Below are 18,157 nucleotides of genomic sequence, written 5' to 3'. Positions count from 1 at the left end.
TCCCTATTTTTGTACTCAATACCCCTATTTATGAAGTCCAAGATACCATTAGCTTCACTAACCACTCCCTCAATATGTCCTTCACCTTTAAAGATCTATGCACATGCAACCCCAGGTCCCTCTATCCCTGTAAACTCTTTAGAACTGTGTTATTAAGTCCATATTGCCTTTCTGCTTCCATTCTGCCAAAATACACCACCTTACACATCTCTGTGTTAAATTCCATCTGCCACTTGTCTGCCTATTCTGAATAATCAGGTCTGAGAGATTTGCTTATCTTTAAGTCCTATTACTTTCTCCACTGTCATTTTAAAAAGTTATATTATATCCAATAAATACCTCTCCTTGACTTATTTTTAAGTTCCTTTATACCACTGGTAACTTGTCCCCTTCCACAGTGAAACAGATACAAGTATTCACATAACACCACTTCAACAGAGACATAAATGTACGTAGTACGTAGAAGGTCCTACAAGAGAGGGGGTGGTCCTGGACTTAATTTTAGGGAATGAAGCTGGGCAAGTGGTAGAGGTATCAGTGGGGGAACGTTTTGCAGATAGTGATCACAACTCCGTTAGATTCAAGGTTGTTATGGAAAAGGACAAGGATGGGCCAGAAATCAGAGCTCTAAATTGGGGGAAGGCCGGTTTTAATCAGATCAGATATGATTTGGCCAGAGTGGACTGAGATCAGCTACTATTAGGTAAATCTGCATCAGAGCAGTGGAACTCATTCAAGAAGGAAATAGGGAGAGTACAGGGCCAACATATTCCAGTAAAGATAAGGGCTGGGACCAACAGATCCAGGGAACCCTGGATGTCGAGGGATATACAGGATTGGATAAAGAGAAAGAGGGAGGCTTATGGCAAATACCCAGGACTCAAAACAGCAGAAGCACTAGAGGAGTATAGAATGTGTAGGGGGGAACTTAAAAAGGAAATTAGGAGAGCAAAAAGGGGGCATGAAAAAACATTGCCAGGTAAAATAAAGGAAAATCCAAAGTTATTTTACAAGTACATTAAGAGGAAGAGGATAACTAGAGAAAGGGTAGGGCCCATTAAGGACAATAGTGGTAATTTGTGTGTGGAGCCGGAAGATGTAGGTAGGGATCTAAATGAATACTTTGTGTCAATGTTCACAAGTGAGAGGGATGACGTGGGTATGGAAATCAGGCAGAAGGACTGTGATATAGTTAAAGAAATTAGCATAAGAAAAGGAGGAGGTTCTAAGTAGTCTGGCAGGCTTAAAAATAAATAAATCTCCAGACTCTGATGAAATGTATCCCAGGCTGTTGAGTGAGGCAAGGGAGGAGTTAACAGAGATGCTGGCAATAATTTTCAATACCTCTCTGGCCGCAGGAGAGGTGCCAGAGGACTGGAGGACAGCCAATGTGGTACCGTTATTCAAGAAGGGAGGAAGGGATAAACCAGGGAACTGCAGGCCAGTTGGTCTAATCTCAGAGGTGGGCAAACCATTGGAAGCAATTCTGAGGGACAGAATTAATCTATACCTGAGAGGCAGGGATTGATCAAGGACAGTCAGCATGGTTTTGTTAAGGGGAGGTCATGTCTGACCAATTTGATTGAATTTTTCGAAGAGGTGACCAGATGTGTAGATGAGGGCAATGCATTTGACGTAGTCTACTTGGACTTCAGCAAGGCTTCTGATAAGGTCCCACATGGGAGACTGATAATGAAGGTAAGAGCCCATGGGATCCAAGGCAAATTGGATCCAGGATTGGCTGAATGGCAGGAAGCAGAAGATGGTGATCAAGGGGTGTTTTTGTGACTGGATGCCTGTGTCCAGTGAGGTTCCACAGGGATCAGTGTTTGATCCCTTGCTGTTTGTGGTATATATAAATGATTTAGACTTGAATGTAGGAAGGTTGATCAGTAAGTTCACGAGTGACACGAAAATTGGGTGGGGTGGTAAATAGTGAGGAAGATAGCCTTAGATTACAGGAGAGTATAGACGGGCTGGTCAGATGGGCTGATCAGTGGCAAATGGAATTTAATCAGGATAAGTATGAGGTGATGCACTTGGGTAGGACACGTAAGGCACGGGAATACACAACGAATGGTAGGACCCTGAGAAGTACCGAGGATCAGAGGTGTGCATGTCCACCGGTCCCTTCAGGTAGCGGGACAGGTAGATAAGGTGGTTAAGAAGGCATATGGGATACATGTCTTTATTAGCAAAGGCATAGAATATGAGAGCAGGGAGATTATGCTGGAACTGTAAAAAATGCTGGTTAGCCCACAGCTAGAGTATTGCATCCAATTCTGGAATCCACATTATAGGAAGGATGCGATTGCACTAGAGAGAGGGCAGAGGAGATTTACCAGGAGATTGCCTGGGCTGGAGAGTTTTAGTTACGAGGAGAGATTGGATAGACTGGGGTCATTTTCCTTGGAGCAGAGGAGATTGAGGGGGGACATAATTGAGGTGTATAAAATTATGAGGAGCATAGATAGGGTAGACAGGAAGGAACTTTTTCCCTTGGTGGAGGGATCAATAACCAGGGGGCATAGATTTAAGGTAAGGGGCAGGAGGTTTAGAGGGGATGTGAGGAAGAATTTTTTCACCTAGAGAATGGTGGGAATCTGGAACTCACTGCCTGAAACACTGGTAGAGGCAGAAACCCTCAGAACATTTAAGAAGTATTTGGATGTGCACTTGCAATGCCATGACATACAAGGCTATGGGGCTAGTGCTGGAAAATGGGATTAGAATAGTTAGGTACTTGTTTGACCAGCTCAGATGAAGGGCCTTTTTCTGTGCTGTAGACCTCTATGACTCTTTATGACTGTGTCTCTATGAACACTTGAAAATAATAGAGAGAAGATGTGGTAAGGGCTCTGTTGTATTTCTGCAAGATAGCTTCTCCAACAACACTTTCTACCATTGTGTATGGCCCGTGAGGCTTTATCATGAAAGTAAAATCGTGTTTAGCCAACTTATTGGAGTTCTTTGAGGAAGTAACATGTGCTGTGGATGAAGGGGAACCAGTGGATGTACTGTACTTAGATTTCCAGAAGGCATTTGATAAAGTGCCACATCAAAGGTTATTGTGGAAATAAAAGTTCATGAGTATCGGGGGTAACATAATGGCCTGGATCAGAGATTGGCTGGCCAACAGGAAGCAGAGAGAAGGCATAAATGGGTCTTTTTCAGGTTGGTAAGGTGTGCCACAGGGATCAGTGCTGGAACCTCAACTGTTTACAATTTATTAAATGACTTGGATAAAGTGATGGATGAGATGGTTGACAAATTTGCTGATGACACAAAGATAGGTAGGAAAGTGAATTGTGAAGAGGATATAAGGAGGCTAGAGAAAGATATAGATAGGTTAAGTGAGTGGGCAAAGATTGGCAAATGGAGTATAATGCAGGAAAATGTGAAATAGTCCATTTTGGCAGGAAGAATAAAAGAGAAGCATATTATCTAAATGGTGAGAGATTGCAGAGTTCTGAGGTGTAGAGGGATCTGGGTGTTCTATTGCATGAATCACAAGAGGCTAACATGCAAGTATAGCTACTTACGGTGAGGGGATTGAATACAAAGTAGGGCACTAGTGAGACCACACTTGGAATATTGTGTACAGTATTGGTCACCTTATTTAAGGAAGGATGTAAATACGTTGGAAGCAGTTCAGAGAAGGTTTACCAGACTAATACCTGGAATAAGTGGGTTGTCTTATTAGGAAAGGTTGGACAGACTAGGCTTGTATCCACTGGAGTTTAGAAGAGTAAAAGATGACCAGATTGAAACATATAAGAGCCTGAGGGGATTTGACAGGATTGATGTGGAGAGGATGTTTCCTCTTGTGGGAGAATTTAGAACTAGGGATCACTGTTTAAAAATAAGGGGTCACCCTTTTAAAACAGAGATGAGGTGAATTTCTTTCCCTCAGAGGGTCATGAGTCTTTGGAACTTTCTTCCTGAAAAGGTGGTGGAAGCAGAGTCTTTGGATATTTTTAAGGCAGAGGTGGATAGATTCTCGGTAAGCAAGGGGGTGATAGGTTATCGGGTTAGGTGGTTGCAGATTTGAAGTTACTATCAGGTCAGCCATGATCTTATTAAATGGTAGAGCAGGCTCGAGGGGCTGAATGGCCTCCTCCTGCCCTGTGGATCACAAAGACACAAATCTGAGACATGCTTCCTGGCCAAGCCAGAGAAAGTGAATTTAGTTTAAGGACATATTCATCGCTCTCTTTACTGGTGCTTCATTCCAATTAACTTCTAAAGTTAGCAAGGGAGAACGACACCATATATAGGTTAAAAATGATGACTGCAAAGTTCCCAGGCAGTCAGTTAGAGCCTGTAGGAATGGTTTAAAGTTTGAAAATCCACGGGTCTTTCAGCTCCCCCTCCGCCTATAAGACCCTCTGTTCGAACTCAACACTTTGGCCAGTTTTGGTCTCACCTCTTAAATACCTCATCCTTTGGCTCCATGGCTGTTTTCATTGTCCCTCTGTGAAGAGCCTTGGGATGTTTTGCTACGGTAAAGGTGCAAGTTGTGTTGCTGCAGCAGTAACACAGTGAAGGTAAATCTTCTCATGATGGTCTCATATTGTTTGCTTAATATGGTTGGGGAATAGGACTAAACAGTTTATATTGATACGAAGCCAAAACTGTTTCACATTTACTCAAAGAATGTAAGTACAATAAAATATGGAGTGATATGTTATACTTGGGGAGAAATACAGCATTGTTCCAATTCTTTATTGGGAAGGGATTAGTGAGATGAATGTTGGTCTTGATGTCCCAGGACCAGGGTCCCCTGGAAATGTGGCGACAGCTCCTGGGTGTCCAGGTGCCTGCCTGAAGCAGGCATTGGAGACGCCGTGCCAATGCCAGTCGGGGGTCCTAGAGCCAGCTGCAGGACCACGATTGAAATTCGCCTGCGGATGAGCGGGCGGAACGTGCGTGCTCCGCCAGAGCGGTTCCAGGTCCTGAGCAGGTCAGCCAGGCTCTGCTAACATGATGCCGAGAGAGAGAGAGAGAGGTTTCAGCTGCACGGTTTGTGGCACACAGCTCCTAAGTTTTCCTACTCACCTCCAATGTGACCTTGGGAAATACCTTCAGGGGTGCTGGTAACGTTCATATTTTTTTTTTAATTCGTTCATGGGATGTCGCTGGCCAGACCAGCATTTATTGCCCATCCCTAATTGCCCCCTCTTGCGACGTTAGGAAAGTCTCCATTAAAGAAAGTAATTTCATGGAAGTGCTGGCAAGCTATTTGCATGTGCAGCTTCTGTGGAAATGTTTAGATGCCAAAACTTGCTTATTGTGGAAAAGTTGACAAGGTGAGAAAAGGAATTTATACAATTTAACAACCCAGGCTACAGTGAGTAAATTTAGAGTCACTGCTGGCTTTACTGCAAGCCAATTGGCTCCTCACCAATTTATATCTTCACAAGTAATATTCCATAAGAAAGGAAAGCAAGACTTGCATTTATATAACACAATGCATTTTACAGCCAACCAAGTACTTTTGAAGCGTAGTGACTGTTGTAATAGAGGAAACCTTGACAGCCAATTGGCCCTCAGCAAGCTCCCACAAACAGCAATGTGATAATGACCAGATAATATGTGGTGCTTTTAACTAGTGCTTGTTGAGGATTAAATATTAGCCATGGCAGTAGGGATAGCGTCACTGCTCTGTGAAATAGTGCAACGAAATCTTTTACAGCCACCTGAGAGAGCAGACAGGAGCCCACTTTAATGTCACCATTTCTGACAGTGCTGTACTGCACTGGAATATCATCCTACATCGTGTGCTCTTGTGGGCTTGATTTGAACTCACAAACTTCTGATCAAAGGTAAGAGTGTTAACACTCAGCAGCCACTATAACGCTGTCCCGCATAAGAAATGAACGGGAGAGAAAATATACTTTGATCAAATATTACAAACAGCTATCGATAAAGTAGAAACAAAAACAGAAAATGCTGGCAAAACTCAGCAGGTTGTGGTTATCTCTTGAGTCGCAAAAATGTGAGTCGTCCAATAATTTGATTGAAGGAATGTGATTTGCACAGCACGGTGAGAGTTCAGTGCTAAAACATACAAATTATCAGATTTTTATTTAATTATGAAGGGTTATAACAGAGTGAATAACAAAAGCCTTAGTTTGCGGAATCAGGTTATGTCCTGAAATTGTCACCAAGAGTTTGGGACAAAATTTAGAAGAAACCCTGTGATGCAGAAGGTTATTGGATAATGGGATTCTTTGCCACAGAGAATGGTTGAGGCAGAGATCACTGTGCCTTTTAAGAAAACATTGGACAACTACTTGAGGAAGGTACAGGGTTATGGGACGAGCTTGGGATTGTTCGAGAAAAGAATCAGCGCAGCCACGATGGGCTGAATGGCCTCCGGTGCTGCAAACATCGATGGTATCATCATTTGAGTTAAGTGGCTTTGAATTAAGCGTAGACTGAAACTTCTACTTGCAGTGTTCTCTGGTAAGTTATCACAGATGCACCGTTGTTAGCAGAAATGATTAACTTGATTAATAATTGATTTTTTTCAAAAGGGCTGGCGACCAGAGGACACAGCTTTAAGGTACTTATCAAAAGAATAGAAGTGACATGAGGGGGAAAAATTATGCAGCGAGTTGTTGAGATCCAGAATGATCCAGAAAGAGCGTTGAAAGCAGATTGAATAATAACTTTCAAAAGGGAATTGAAGAAACACTTGAAGGGGCAAAAATGCAAGGCTATGGGGTAAGAGTAGAGGAGCAGGACTAACGGGAAGGTCTACAAATACAGCCCATAGCCTCGTTAAGTGTTGAATCACTCTATAATTGCTTTAATGCACTAAAAAAGCCTTTGTCTCACTGCCTTTGAGATCTCAGGTGGAAATATGTCTTACCCAGGCAGTAAGCTGTTACCACATTATTTGACGCACTAATAATACACCGTTGGCAATCAATTCATTATCTTACGGTGGTGTATGTTTAGGAGGGACAGAATAGGTGAGAGACAGGTGGGATTGACAAAACACGGACAGCTTAAAAAAGAGGTAGAGTAGGATAAAGCGGTGAAGGCTGAGGCGGTGACCTGATCGAAGTCTTTAAGGTTATGAAAAGATTTGATGGGCTGGACATAGAGATGTTTCCACTTCTAGGGGAGATCATGGGCTATAAATATATAAATAATATATATAAATATAATATAATATAATATATATAAATAAATAAATATCAATAAACCCAATCGGGAATTAAGAAGCAAATTCTTTACCCAGAGAGTGGTGAGAATGTGGAAAGTTGATGCACATAGCATGGATGTATTTAAGGAAAAACTAAGATCAACATACGACGGAGAAAGGAATAGAAGGCTATGTTGAATAAAGAGGGAAGGGTGGGGAGGCTTGATTGAAGCATGAACATCAGCAAGGACCAGATGCTGTGCATTCTGTGTAATTCCATATAAAATAAACAGTAAAGCGGGAGGGATTTTAAAAACATTGAGATTATAATTATAATTTCTTTGTGAGCTGACTAGGAGGGTTTCTTGAAATCAGTTGAGTACAGTTGCTACTGTACAGAATTCCCACTCACTTTCTGTATCAAGTCTCCACTAAATTCTGCATCGAAAATGTTGATAACTTGCAACTTTCAATTGTGTTTACTTGTCCTGGTTGGCTTGACTGGGTGATATACTTACGCTGCAAACTATAACATCTAGTTTGGAAATGCATTTTAGCAGCTGGTAATCATGATGAACTGCAGTCGTTAATTAGCAGCGTCTAAGTTAAAACAGGAATAGGATCACATAGATGGATTGTATCGTGAAAATGAAACCAGGGGAGTGTTGGAAATGTTACGAAGTGTTTGGAAAGGACTGCAGGTAAATTCGTCTCCGTTCGGGTTAACGAATAAAGGGAATAAATGTTTAAGGGTGGGATTAGTAATTCTACTGTAGCCAAGCATTTGGAGAGAATTAATCTTTGTTGTTTAACAGCAGTTTTATTTAAACAAAAAAAAAAGGTTATGGTTTTCACTGAACCAGTCATGAAAGACATTTCAGAAGGTCACTTTCCAAACTGAAATAACAAGGCACAAGCATCAGAGTTGGATAAAAACAAAAAACTGCGGATGCTGGAAATCCAAAACAAAAACAGAATTACCTGGAAAAACTCAGCAGGTCTGGCAGCATCAGCGGAGAAGAAAAGAGTTGACTTTTCGAGTCCTCATGACCCTTCAACAGAACTAGGTGAATCCAAGGAGAGGGGTGAAATATAAGCTGGTTTAAGGTGTGTGTGTGTGTGTGTGTGTGTGTGTGTGTGTGAGGGGTGGGGGGGGGGTGTGGGGGTTGGGTGGGGGGGGAGAGAAATGGAGGGGGGTGGTGTGATTGTAGGGACAAGCAAGCAGTGATAGGAGCAGATCATCAAAAGATGTCACAGACAAAAGAACAAAAGAACACAGAGGTGTTGAAGTTGGTGATATTATCTAAACGAATGTGCTAATTAAGAATGGATGGTAGGGCACTCAAGGTATAGCTCTAGTGGGGGTGGAGTTGGAACCATTAGCTGCGTTCGCTCTGTCAGGTGCTGACCCACCTATTGTGTGTAGGTGTAGCAGGTAAACCCTCCCTTGAAGTGGATGGTGCCTCTCTTTTATGTGACCACCCCGACATGGGTAGAATGGCAAGTGGTCACATTGCAACTGAATCCGTCTGAATTCACCCGGCTGCTTCCAGCCTGGAGGAATCCTTAAAGCTACCCTGCTCGAGTTCTTTCAGGCGTCCGTGCGTTTATCTGTAGTGACAGAGTGCAGACAGAAGTGAACGGCAAACATCTGTAAGCGAATGCTGGCGCGGACCAATACTCTTTACCGTAGCATTCTCACAATGTGTAGGCTCGTTCTCAACCCACGTTCCCAATTGCCTAGTCCCGTACATCGCTATGCTAAGTCCCCACCAAGGGTAAAAGCGAATCTCACCCATGTGTGTATATTACTGTGTCTGCTTGTGCATACGTGTGTGTAGAAGAAAGTTGTGAACGAGAGAGAAGACAGTTAACCCTAGTTAAGGGACGCACGAAGAATCCTTTTTAAACTTGTCTAAGCATATTTTCATTACAACTGAACATTGTAGTGAATGTATTATCAATGCTACCAGTTGCATTTCTCAAATCGGGACAAATGTGGAAAATGTTAGATATATTTATTTATGTTAATATTCCGATTATTCACGACAGTGCTAACAATTTTACCCGTGAGGTATTTTAAAATACGAGTTACTAACAAAAGCAACTTCAAAATATTAAACACAGAGGGTTTTGCGAATTTTAGAAGTTCATTAACTTATTTTTTTAACGAATTTGAGACGATTAGTTATCATTTCCTCTTAAGTATAGTTAGCTATCTCACTGTTGCTCCTGATGTAGGATAGACAGGAAGCTAAAAAGACTCTCAAAAGTTACACAACAGCTTGGGAAAAAAAATAACGCTTTCAAATCGTGCCCGTTTTAGACAAATCTTCGAATAGAAATTATGCGCGAATATAGACAATTAAATTAGATTATATTTAAATGAAGCATGACTATGTTAACAATATCTCAATCACATTTAGACGAATCACAAATAATATTGTTTGAGTTCAGTATGAGTGAAATAGGAGCTGGATCGGTGTAACAATTGAGTCACTTGTCGAGTAGGAATGATGAGCTCCTGATGTGCTTCAGCTTGAAAGAAGGAGAGAGAGAGAAAAAAAAAGGTTTGAAAAAGTTATCCGGCGATATTGTTTCTGCTCGGGCCCGTTGCGAATATCAGGGTGATGCCTGCCGGGCAGTGGGGGAGAGGAAAGGAATCCAAAGTTGTTTGTGATCAGTTGGTGAGAGTGTCATTCTGCTCAGTCACTGGGTCCAAAGCTGCAGGAGTCACCGCATTCCTCGCTGACGTCATGGACTATCGGAGAAGAATTGTGCATTTAAAGTGGGAGAGGACTCTTGTTTTCCCAGCTCTCCGGATTGCTGTACAGGGAATCGACGACGACAACAGGGGGAGAAAACAAAGACGGGGCAAACTAAACAAACAGCTTAACCGTCCTGGCTTGTCACAAGCTGTTTTTAAATACATCCCCCTTTGCTGAAGAGAGCCTTTCACAAGTCTCTGTGCCCGTGTGTGTGTGTGTGTGTGTGTGAGTCTCTCTCTCGCCCTCTCTATGTGTGTGTCTGTCCTTTTAAGAGGTTTTCTCCCCTCTGCTTGGAGCTGACTTTTTTTTGTTTCATGTAGCGACCGGCTGGATACCCACAAGAGTCTATTGGCCGTTCAATCTGCAATGACTTTGGGATCAGAAATGACAGAGAGGGCGCTTGGTTTTGAAGAGGCGGACATTGATGTAGTTGGCGACGGGAGAGACTCCACGCACCAGGGATCGCCAGAATGCAAGCTCTCGGAAGAGGACCGCCCGGAGAGCAGCCTCTCCTCCGAGGCTCCGGATGTTAGGGAGGTGAAGGCTTCGGCCAAGAACCCGCTGGTAAAGCCTCCCTACTCGTACATCGCCCTCATCACAATGGCTATCTTGCAGAGCCCGAAGAACAGGCTGACGCTGAGCGAGATCTGCGAGTTCATCAGCAACAGGTTCCCCTACTACAGGGAGAAGTTTCCAGCCTGGCAAAATTCCATTAGGCACAACCTGTCCCTCAACGACTGCTTCGTCAAGGTACCCAGAGAGCCTGGGAACCCCGGCAAAGGAAACTACTGGACCCTGGACCCCAACTCCGCCGACATGTTCGACAACGGGAGCTTCCTGAGGAGGAGGAAGAGGTTCAAGCGGCAGCAGCAGATTGGGATATTGAGGGAGCACGGGAACCTCATCCCAGGATTCGGCCTCGGACCTTATGGCTACGGCCTCCAGTTTCCAAGCAGCGGGCACTCGGCGCTGGCCTTCCACCACCACTGCCCCCTCCCAGCTCCGGCCAGCCTGTTCCCCTCCCTCTCCGCCCTTTTCCAAGGGGGTGACTCGAACCGAAAACCGTTCCCACCTCCGCTGAGCCCCGAACCGTCGGGTCCGGGCCCGCTCAAAGTGGAGGCGTCCTCTTCGCTCACCGCCTTCTCCATAGACAACATCATCAGCGCCGGTTCGCCTCCGCTCTACCCCCGGGCAGGGCAGCCCCCGGTGCTTCCCGTGATCTCGGCCCTCCTGTCCCCCTCCCAGAACTTGTTGGACACGAATTATGACCACTTGGAACAAGGGGCCGACCTGGCGTGCAAAATCATCCAGCTCCGCACCCGTCATTACTGAGTAAGTGTTGGACAATCAGGTGCCGTGTGTTAGTCGCAAGGACCAAATCCAAGTTTGGGAAATAGGTCACTCCATCAAGTTAGGTCAGGATCGAGTGAGATTACAAAGTGACAAAAAGGCCAGAAAGGAAAGTAGGTTAAAGTTCCCGCTGATATTTTATAGAGCCCCCAGTGAAGGTGGAAATCTCTGAGCTATATGCACTTTTTGGCTGCTTGCTCTCGACTAACCGGTTGCAATAGATTCGTGACCCGTTTGGGTTCTTTCTTGTGGGGAGGAGAAAGAAGGGCCGCTCTCCCGAGGTTTTCCTGCAATTTGGGCGACTGGGCTTAAAAAAAATCGATTAAGATGCACTATCTTTTTTTAAAAAAAAAAGACGAGACAATAACGGTTCCAAACTCCTGCTCCCGTAATGACAGTTCCGTCAAATTAATTCCTCGCCGATCGAACTTGCCACGAATCGAACTGGGGCTTTGGGGAGGTTGCGAATCGCGCTTTATTCGTAATGGTTCGGAAGACAGTTCTAGCGGTCACTACATAATGTCAAATCCCTCATGGATTAAATGGTTTGAAATATTTTTTTTACCCCCCTCCCACTCCCCAACGAAATAACTGGGAAAATTGGACGAATCATTGGTTTAAAAAAAAATCCATGTCACAAAAAAGTGAAATTGACACCCAGCACAGTGGAATCTTAGAACGGAATCCCTAAAAAATATATTTAGTTTAAAATCCCCACTGTCCCACGGACCCAATAGGGAATTGGATTTATTTCAGCCCCCAGTGCTTTGGGGACCAATATCATTCCTAGTCTGTTATCTGGTCAACATAGTGTAAGACTTAGAGACACCGATTTGTCAAAGCCAATTGTTAATTCCACTTGAACTGGAAATTGATCTTTAAATCCGAATTACTGGCTGATTGACTGCACTCTCCTCTATCCGCGCAACGGTACCTGGGCACATGGGTTTTGGCCACTTGTTTTAAGTATTACATAAAGGCACAGGTGAGCGCTGTGTCCAGGTGCAGCGTCCCAAGGTGTGGGATATGCTGAGACTCTGCGAAAGGTACAGGCGGCCAGAAACGATTTAAAAAAAAGCAAAATGCCGGCGACAAATGATTTCCATTCATTCGCCCCGTCCAAATTTTAATTCGACCCACTGGCCGCTTGAACCTTTTTAAGGCTATCCGTTGCCTCTCATTTTTAAGCACTGAAACACGCCCGCGGGTTTCCTTTTGGCACCGCGGGTCAAGCTATAGGGAATTTCTTGGATCTTTAGATTTTCCAAAGTTAAATTCGGGACCAGAGAGACAATTAGAGCAGGAAGCGAGAACAAGCCAAGAGTTTAGTCATGTTCAGGCTGTGTATTGAAGTACATAACCTGCGGCCCTCGCTTATAAACTCAGGATGACAGTTGAAAATAACTGATTTTCTTCAGAAAATAATTGTTTCCTTTTACCCTCCCTCCCTCCGTCCCCCCCAAACCTATTATTCCAAAATTGTGATCATGCCGAATTGCCCCCCCCCCCCCCCCACTTATATTTAAATATCTTTCTCTCTCTTTCTCTCTCTGCAAATCCTGCTATGTTACTGCTGCATAGGTCAAACCAAACCTCAAACACGGTGACAAACTGGACGAACAAAAGGGGCTGCTGACCCAAATATCTTCTGTAAAGTGTCCGGCGGGCGCTCATTCCGCCAGGAGGGTTTTCGCTATGTCTTCTATGTCACTCATTGCCTGTGTTCTCAATGAGACATGATTAACCATTGTTGTATTAACTGCTGGGACCGGCCCGATCCGCCGGGCGCACATGAATGGTTAAAATCTCGGCCGAGAACGGGAGACAATGTTGATGGGAGGGGGGGGGGGGGGGTGTGAAATCGACCCACCCGGTTGTTTTAAATGGAAGATTGGGAGAACAGTTGGTTAACATCACTCGATTTTGATTAGAAACCCCGTCTGCAGAACCTCAGCCCGTGAAACCTGTACTTTAATCCCGGACTTTTCTTGTGATATCTTGTGATATGTTTTCCAGAAAGAGCATCAGGAAACAGCGAGGGCGAGAGCAAGTCCTGCAATCTTCATTCAAATACTTCTGGCCAGTCGGGAGCACAGAGATAAATGGTTTGAACATCTTACATCAATACAATCACAAGTCCTTCTGTACATGAATCTATGTAAATATTGTAATTGTAACGACAAAGAGAGACATGTGTTTAATTATTGATCAAGATGTAACGTGACTAAAGGTTTCTAAAGAGGCACTGTCCTGTATAAATTATTTCCATTTATGTCCCGGGTATTTTCATATCTTTGCAACCCGCTTTTCTACATAAAGTTTAATGTATCAACATTAAATTGATACGTGTCCACAATATGTGTTTTTTTTAAATTTGATGAGATTGTATGGGTTTTTATCGAACGAGCTGTAATTTTAAACACAGAATTATTGCCTCGGAAAAGTTTTCCAAAAAAAAACAATAATCCGCCATCTGAAGCCCCCTTTCTCACCGTTGGCTTTAGCCTGAGATTGAACCACCTCCCGCCCACCACCCCGATCCCCCTCACCTGAGCCCCTGACTGTGTCCCTTTCCGCCGAGGGCAATTAGGAAGGCACTGTACTTACTGCAAGCGGGGTCAGTCAGTCAAACATCGATTTTGAGTGGGGCTTTTGTGTGAGACTTGGATGATGCACGAAAGGTGCTTTAAGTTTTCGCCCCTGGCCGATTTAGGGAAACGATTGTCCGGTTTGTAGTTCAAGAAACAATGTTGCATTTCTGAAACTCTCCGCATTTTCAGTCATGCAAAACTGGGTGATAAGTCTTTATCCCCTCCCCCCCCCCCCCCCCCCCCCCCCCCCACCTCGGGAGACACGGGGAGTTGCAAGGCCGATCGATTGGCTTCGTATGAAATCCTATAGGTAGAAGTTACAAAATAAATGCAACCCTTTGTGGTGTTTTCGACAAGGGATAGATTGGGGTTTAGCCTTTGACCTGTCAATGTTTTTTTGGCCAATGTGAGTAACTGGAATGTAAAGCACACGCTGATTTTTTGGAAATTAATAGCGAATGAAGAAAAAGGTTTCGCGAACAGCGTGGATTCGGGCTACCTGTAGCTTCTTAAAGGGGAGTTTGTTTTTGAAAATTGAATCCAGTCGACAAATCTATTCCAGGCAATAGTGGTCCTCACTAAACCACACTAGCGGCCTGGACGACCTCCCCAGAGATTTCCACACCCTTTACACAGTTAGTCATGTAAAATAACACAAAGAGCAGGCAAGACATTTACAGCATGTGCGATTTAACTTGCCAAGCTTTACTTAACTAGTTTGATTCGGGGAGAAAACTAACTTTAAGATTTAAGCCAGTTTTTCTTTTAAATAAATCAAGAAAAAACAGGATTTTTTTTTCGCTTTGAAATCCCTCGTTAAGTATCAGTAATTTATAATTTCAGTTAACCAATCACTCAACAGGCGCGGAGTAGGGAAACTGAACAGAAATCTCAAAGCAGGGTTAGGGCGAGGATACAAGATGTATCGGTAAGGGAAGATTTGCACACACACACACACACACACACACACACATAGATATATTTAAATGTTAATTCAATGCATTTTTATGCATTTCAAAAGGTCCCATCTGATCGTACAGAAGTGAAATCAGAATGTGATTGTTTATCTAGTTCTGCTTCTCACAGTCCAAATAAACGCCGCTCGAGTCGGTGATCTCTCATCCAGAACTGTGCGGGCCATTTGTTTAGGAAAATCATCCGACGAGGGGGAAACTGCTTTCATCTTGGAGTGTGTGTGTGTGGGTGTGTGTGTATCTAATTGTGTAATTTTGTGCTGTGTGCGCGTGATTGTATATGTGATTGTGTGTATAATTGTTTGTGTATGTGTGTGATTGTGTGTGAGGGGCGAAATGTTTGTGTATGATTTTGTGTGGGGGGGGGGGTGAAGTGTGTGTGATTGTGTGTGTGGGGGAGAAGTGTGTTTGTGTGTGTGTATGATTTTGTGTGGAGGGATGAAGTGTGTGTGTGGGGGGGAATGTGTGTGTATGATTTTGTGTTGGGGGGAAGTGTGTACCATTGTGTGTTGGGGGGGGAGTGTGTGTGCATGTGTGTGTGTGTATGATTTTGTGTTGGGGTGGGGAAGTGTGTGTGATTGTGTGTGTGTGGGAGGGGGATATGTTTGTGTGTGTGTATGATTTTGTTTGGGGGTAAATGTGTGTGTTTATATGATTTTGTGTGGGGGATGTGGGGGAAGTGTGTGTGATTGTGTGTGGGGGGAATATGTTTGCGTGTGTGTGTGTATGATTTTGTTTGGGGGTAAGTGTGTGTGTGTATATGATTTTGTGTGTGGGGGGGGAAATGTGTGTGATTCCATGTGTGTGTGTATGATTTTGTGTCTGGGGGGGAAGTGTGTGTGATTCTGTGTGTGTGTGATTTTGTGTTGGGGGGAGTGTGTGTGATTCTGTGTGTGTGTGTATGATTATGTGTGTGGGGGGAAGTGTGTGTGATTCTGTGTGTGTGTATGATTTTGTGTGGGTGGGGGGAGTGTGTGTGATTGTGTGTGTGTATGATTTTGTGTGGGGGAATTGTGTGTGATTGTGTGTGTGTATGATTTTGTGTGTGGGGGGAAGTGTGTGTGATTCTGTGTGTGTGTATGATTTTGTGTGGGGGGGGGGAGTGTGTGTGATTCTGTGTGTGTAAGATTTTGCGTGTGGGGGAGGTGTGTGTGATTGTGTGTGTGGGGGGGGAGGAAGTGTGAGTGTGTGTGTGTGTGTGTGTGTGTGGTGGGGGGGGTTCCTTTTAGGCAAAGCAGAAAAGTAGATGGGAATGGAGCAGGGTGGGGGGATGGAGTGGGGAAATGGTCCGAGAAACCCAAGTTTCCCTGTCTTGAGGACGCACATGCTCAGATTCTACTGTGTAAGAGATCCTGCATGTTTCACACAATAGCTGTTAACACAAAGTGGCTTCTCGTTCTGTGCCATCATTCGTTTTATTCTCGAAGATACAATTCTCATGGTTTAACTTTCAGTCTCCCTTTTTATTCCATTGCTGTCATTGAGGTTCTGGTTACATATGGGAGACACATTGACACTCGTTCAAGCACCAGGATCTCATTTGGACAGTTGCCCTGGTCGGCTCTCCTTCTGGGAAGCACTTTGTGGGGTGTCCAGTGTTCATCTTCCAGTGACCTCCTTAGCAATCTTGCGCAAGTTTTACAATGAGTTGGTCACGCCTGTATGTGTGAAGAACAAACCTGCAGTATGCAACCGAGAGAAATGATCAGCACCAACCAATCCCATCAGGTGTCTTAGAATCGGAAAGGGCCCCATGTGGAACAGAAATAGCCCATTCAGCCCATTGTGGCTGTGTCGCCTCTTCAAAAGATCTATTCAATTAGTCTCCCCCTCCTCATAGTGTCCTGTTACTTTTTATTCCCCTTTTCAATTTCTATTTATTTGTTCATGGGATGTGGGCATCGCTGGCTAAAGCACCATTTAATACCCATCCCTAACTGCCCTTGTTCAGGGGGCATTTAAGAGTCAACCACATTGCTGTGGGCCTGGAGTCACATGTAGGCCAGACCAGGTAAGGATGGCACATTTCCTTCCCTAAAGGATGTTGGTGAACCAGATGGGTTTTTACAACAATGGTTTCATGGTCATTGTCAGACTTTTCACTCCAAGTTTTTGTTGGATTCAAATTTCACCATCTGCCGTGGTGGGATTCAAACCCGGCTCCCCCAGAGCATTACCCTGGGTCTCTGGGACACCAGTCCATTGACAATACCACTATGCTACCACCTTCCCATAAAGACAGGCAAAAACCAGAAATGCTGGAATGTACAGTTCATCTCCCAGCATTGGGACCTCTGGTCAGAGCTGGAAGCAAAGCCACATACTCTGTGTAACCGTGATGCACTGTCCTCCATCAACCCTCTCAGTCATTCCGCAGCATTTAACATGACTGACCAGCCCATCCTCCTCCACCAGCTTCTCACCTTCACCTTCGAACCTGGCCTTGCAGTTTTAAGCAGTTTGCTCTGTATTAGTTAAAATGGCAAAATTTCCAATTGGTTGCAAGTTTGAAAACTATATTTTCAACAAAAAAAAAACAGGCATAGCCTCATGATACCAGTCAAAACTAAAGAATCTGCTGCAGTGGCTTCACTCCCCACCCTCCTACCCTGGAGACCCCCAAGACCTGACCGCCACCCCCACCCCTTCCCATTGGAGAGGGTCACAGAGATAGGGAGAGGTGAGGTGATGGAGGGATTTGAAAACAAGGGTGAGAATTTTAACATTGAGGCAGTGCTGGAGCTGGAAGCAATGTAGATCAGAGACCACAGGGATGAAGAGTGAATGGGAGTTTTTTGCAAGTTAAGATATGGGTAGCAGAGTTTTAGACGAGCACAAGTTAATTAGAAGGTCATCTGCAGACAGGATGTCAGGTTTCACATGTGCTCTGACCATATCCACCTCTCCTTCAGTGCCACCGCTCTTAACCTCACTTCTGGGTTGTTGCACTGTTTGTCTGATATTCAAGCCTGAGTGGAGCTTCCATTTTCCCTGGTTAAAATAATGGGAAGGTTGAAGGCCTTTGTCCTTGTTGCAAACTCTGTTTCCTCAGCACTGGTTTGAACCCCATTCCTGGTCACTCTCTGGGCCTAAACCAGACTCTTTCACAACCTCTGTGATCTGAGGCAGAGCATCTGACCTTATACCATCCCTATCACTAAGGATACCAATTTTCACTGCCTGGTCTGACCATTGCAATGCTCTCCTGCCTGGTCTCCCATAAAGAAAGTTCAGACAAAATTCTGCTGTTGGTACTCTAACTCAAGACAAGCCTCATCCATTCACCATCCCAGTGATACCAATGTTGCTTTCCTGCCT

The 18,157-nt window shown here is 44.3% G+C and overlaps 1 protein-coding gene across 1 annotated transcript; it reads left to right on the top strand.

Moving 5' to 3' along the window:
• The first annotated feature begins 9,942 nt into the window (after positions 1–9,942).
• Positions 9,943–13,457, top strand: LOC121271358 (forkhead box protein D2-like). The gene is made up of 2 exons (XM_041177312.1): positions 9,943–11,256; positions 13,291–13,457. Exon 1 carries the CDS (start codon positions 10,291–10,293, stop codon positions 11,254–11,256), a length of 966 nt encoding a protein of 321 aa, XP_041033246.1. The 5' UTR covers positions 9,943–10,290; the 3' UTR covers positions 13,291–13,457.
• Positions 13,458–18,157: the final 4,700 nt, after the last annotated feature.

The sequence above is a fragment of the Carcharodon carcharias genome, chromosome 30, assembly GCF_017639515.1.
Source record: "Carcharodon carcharias isolate sCarCar2 chromosome 30, sCarCar2.pri, whole genome shotgun sequence".
Classification (NCBI taxonomy): Eukaryota; Metazoa; Chordata; class Chondrichthyes; order Lamniformes; family Lamnidae; genus Carcharodon; species Carcharodon carcharias.
The sequence above is the reverse complement of the archived record's forward strand: the minus strand, read 5'-3'. Positions and strand labels throughout refer to the sequence as shown.

Bases quoted from the DNA above. Each gene is read 5' to 3' on its own strand.
- LOC121271358 (XM_041177312.1), top strand. From the start codon at position 10,291: ATGACTTTGGGATCAGAAATGACAGAGAGGGCGCTTGGTTTTGAAGAG.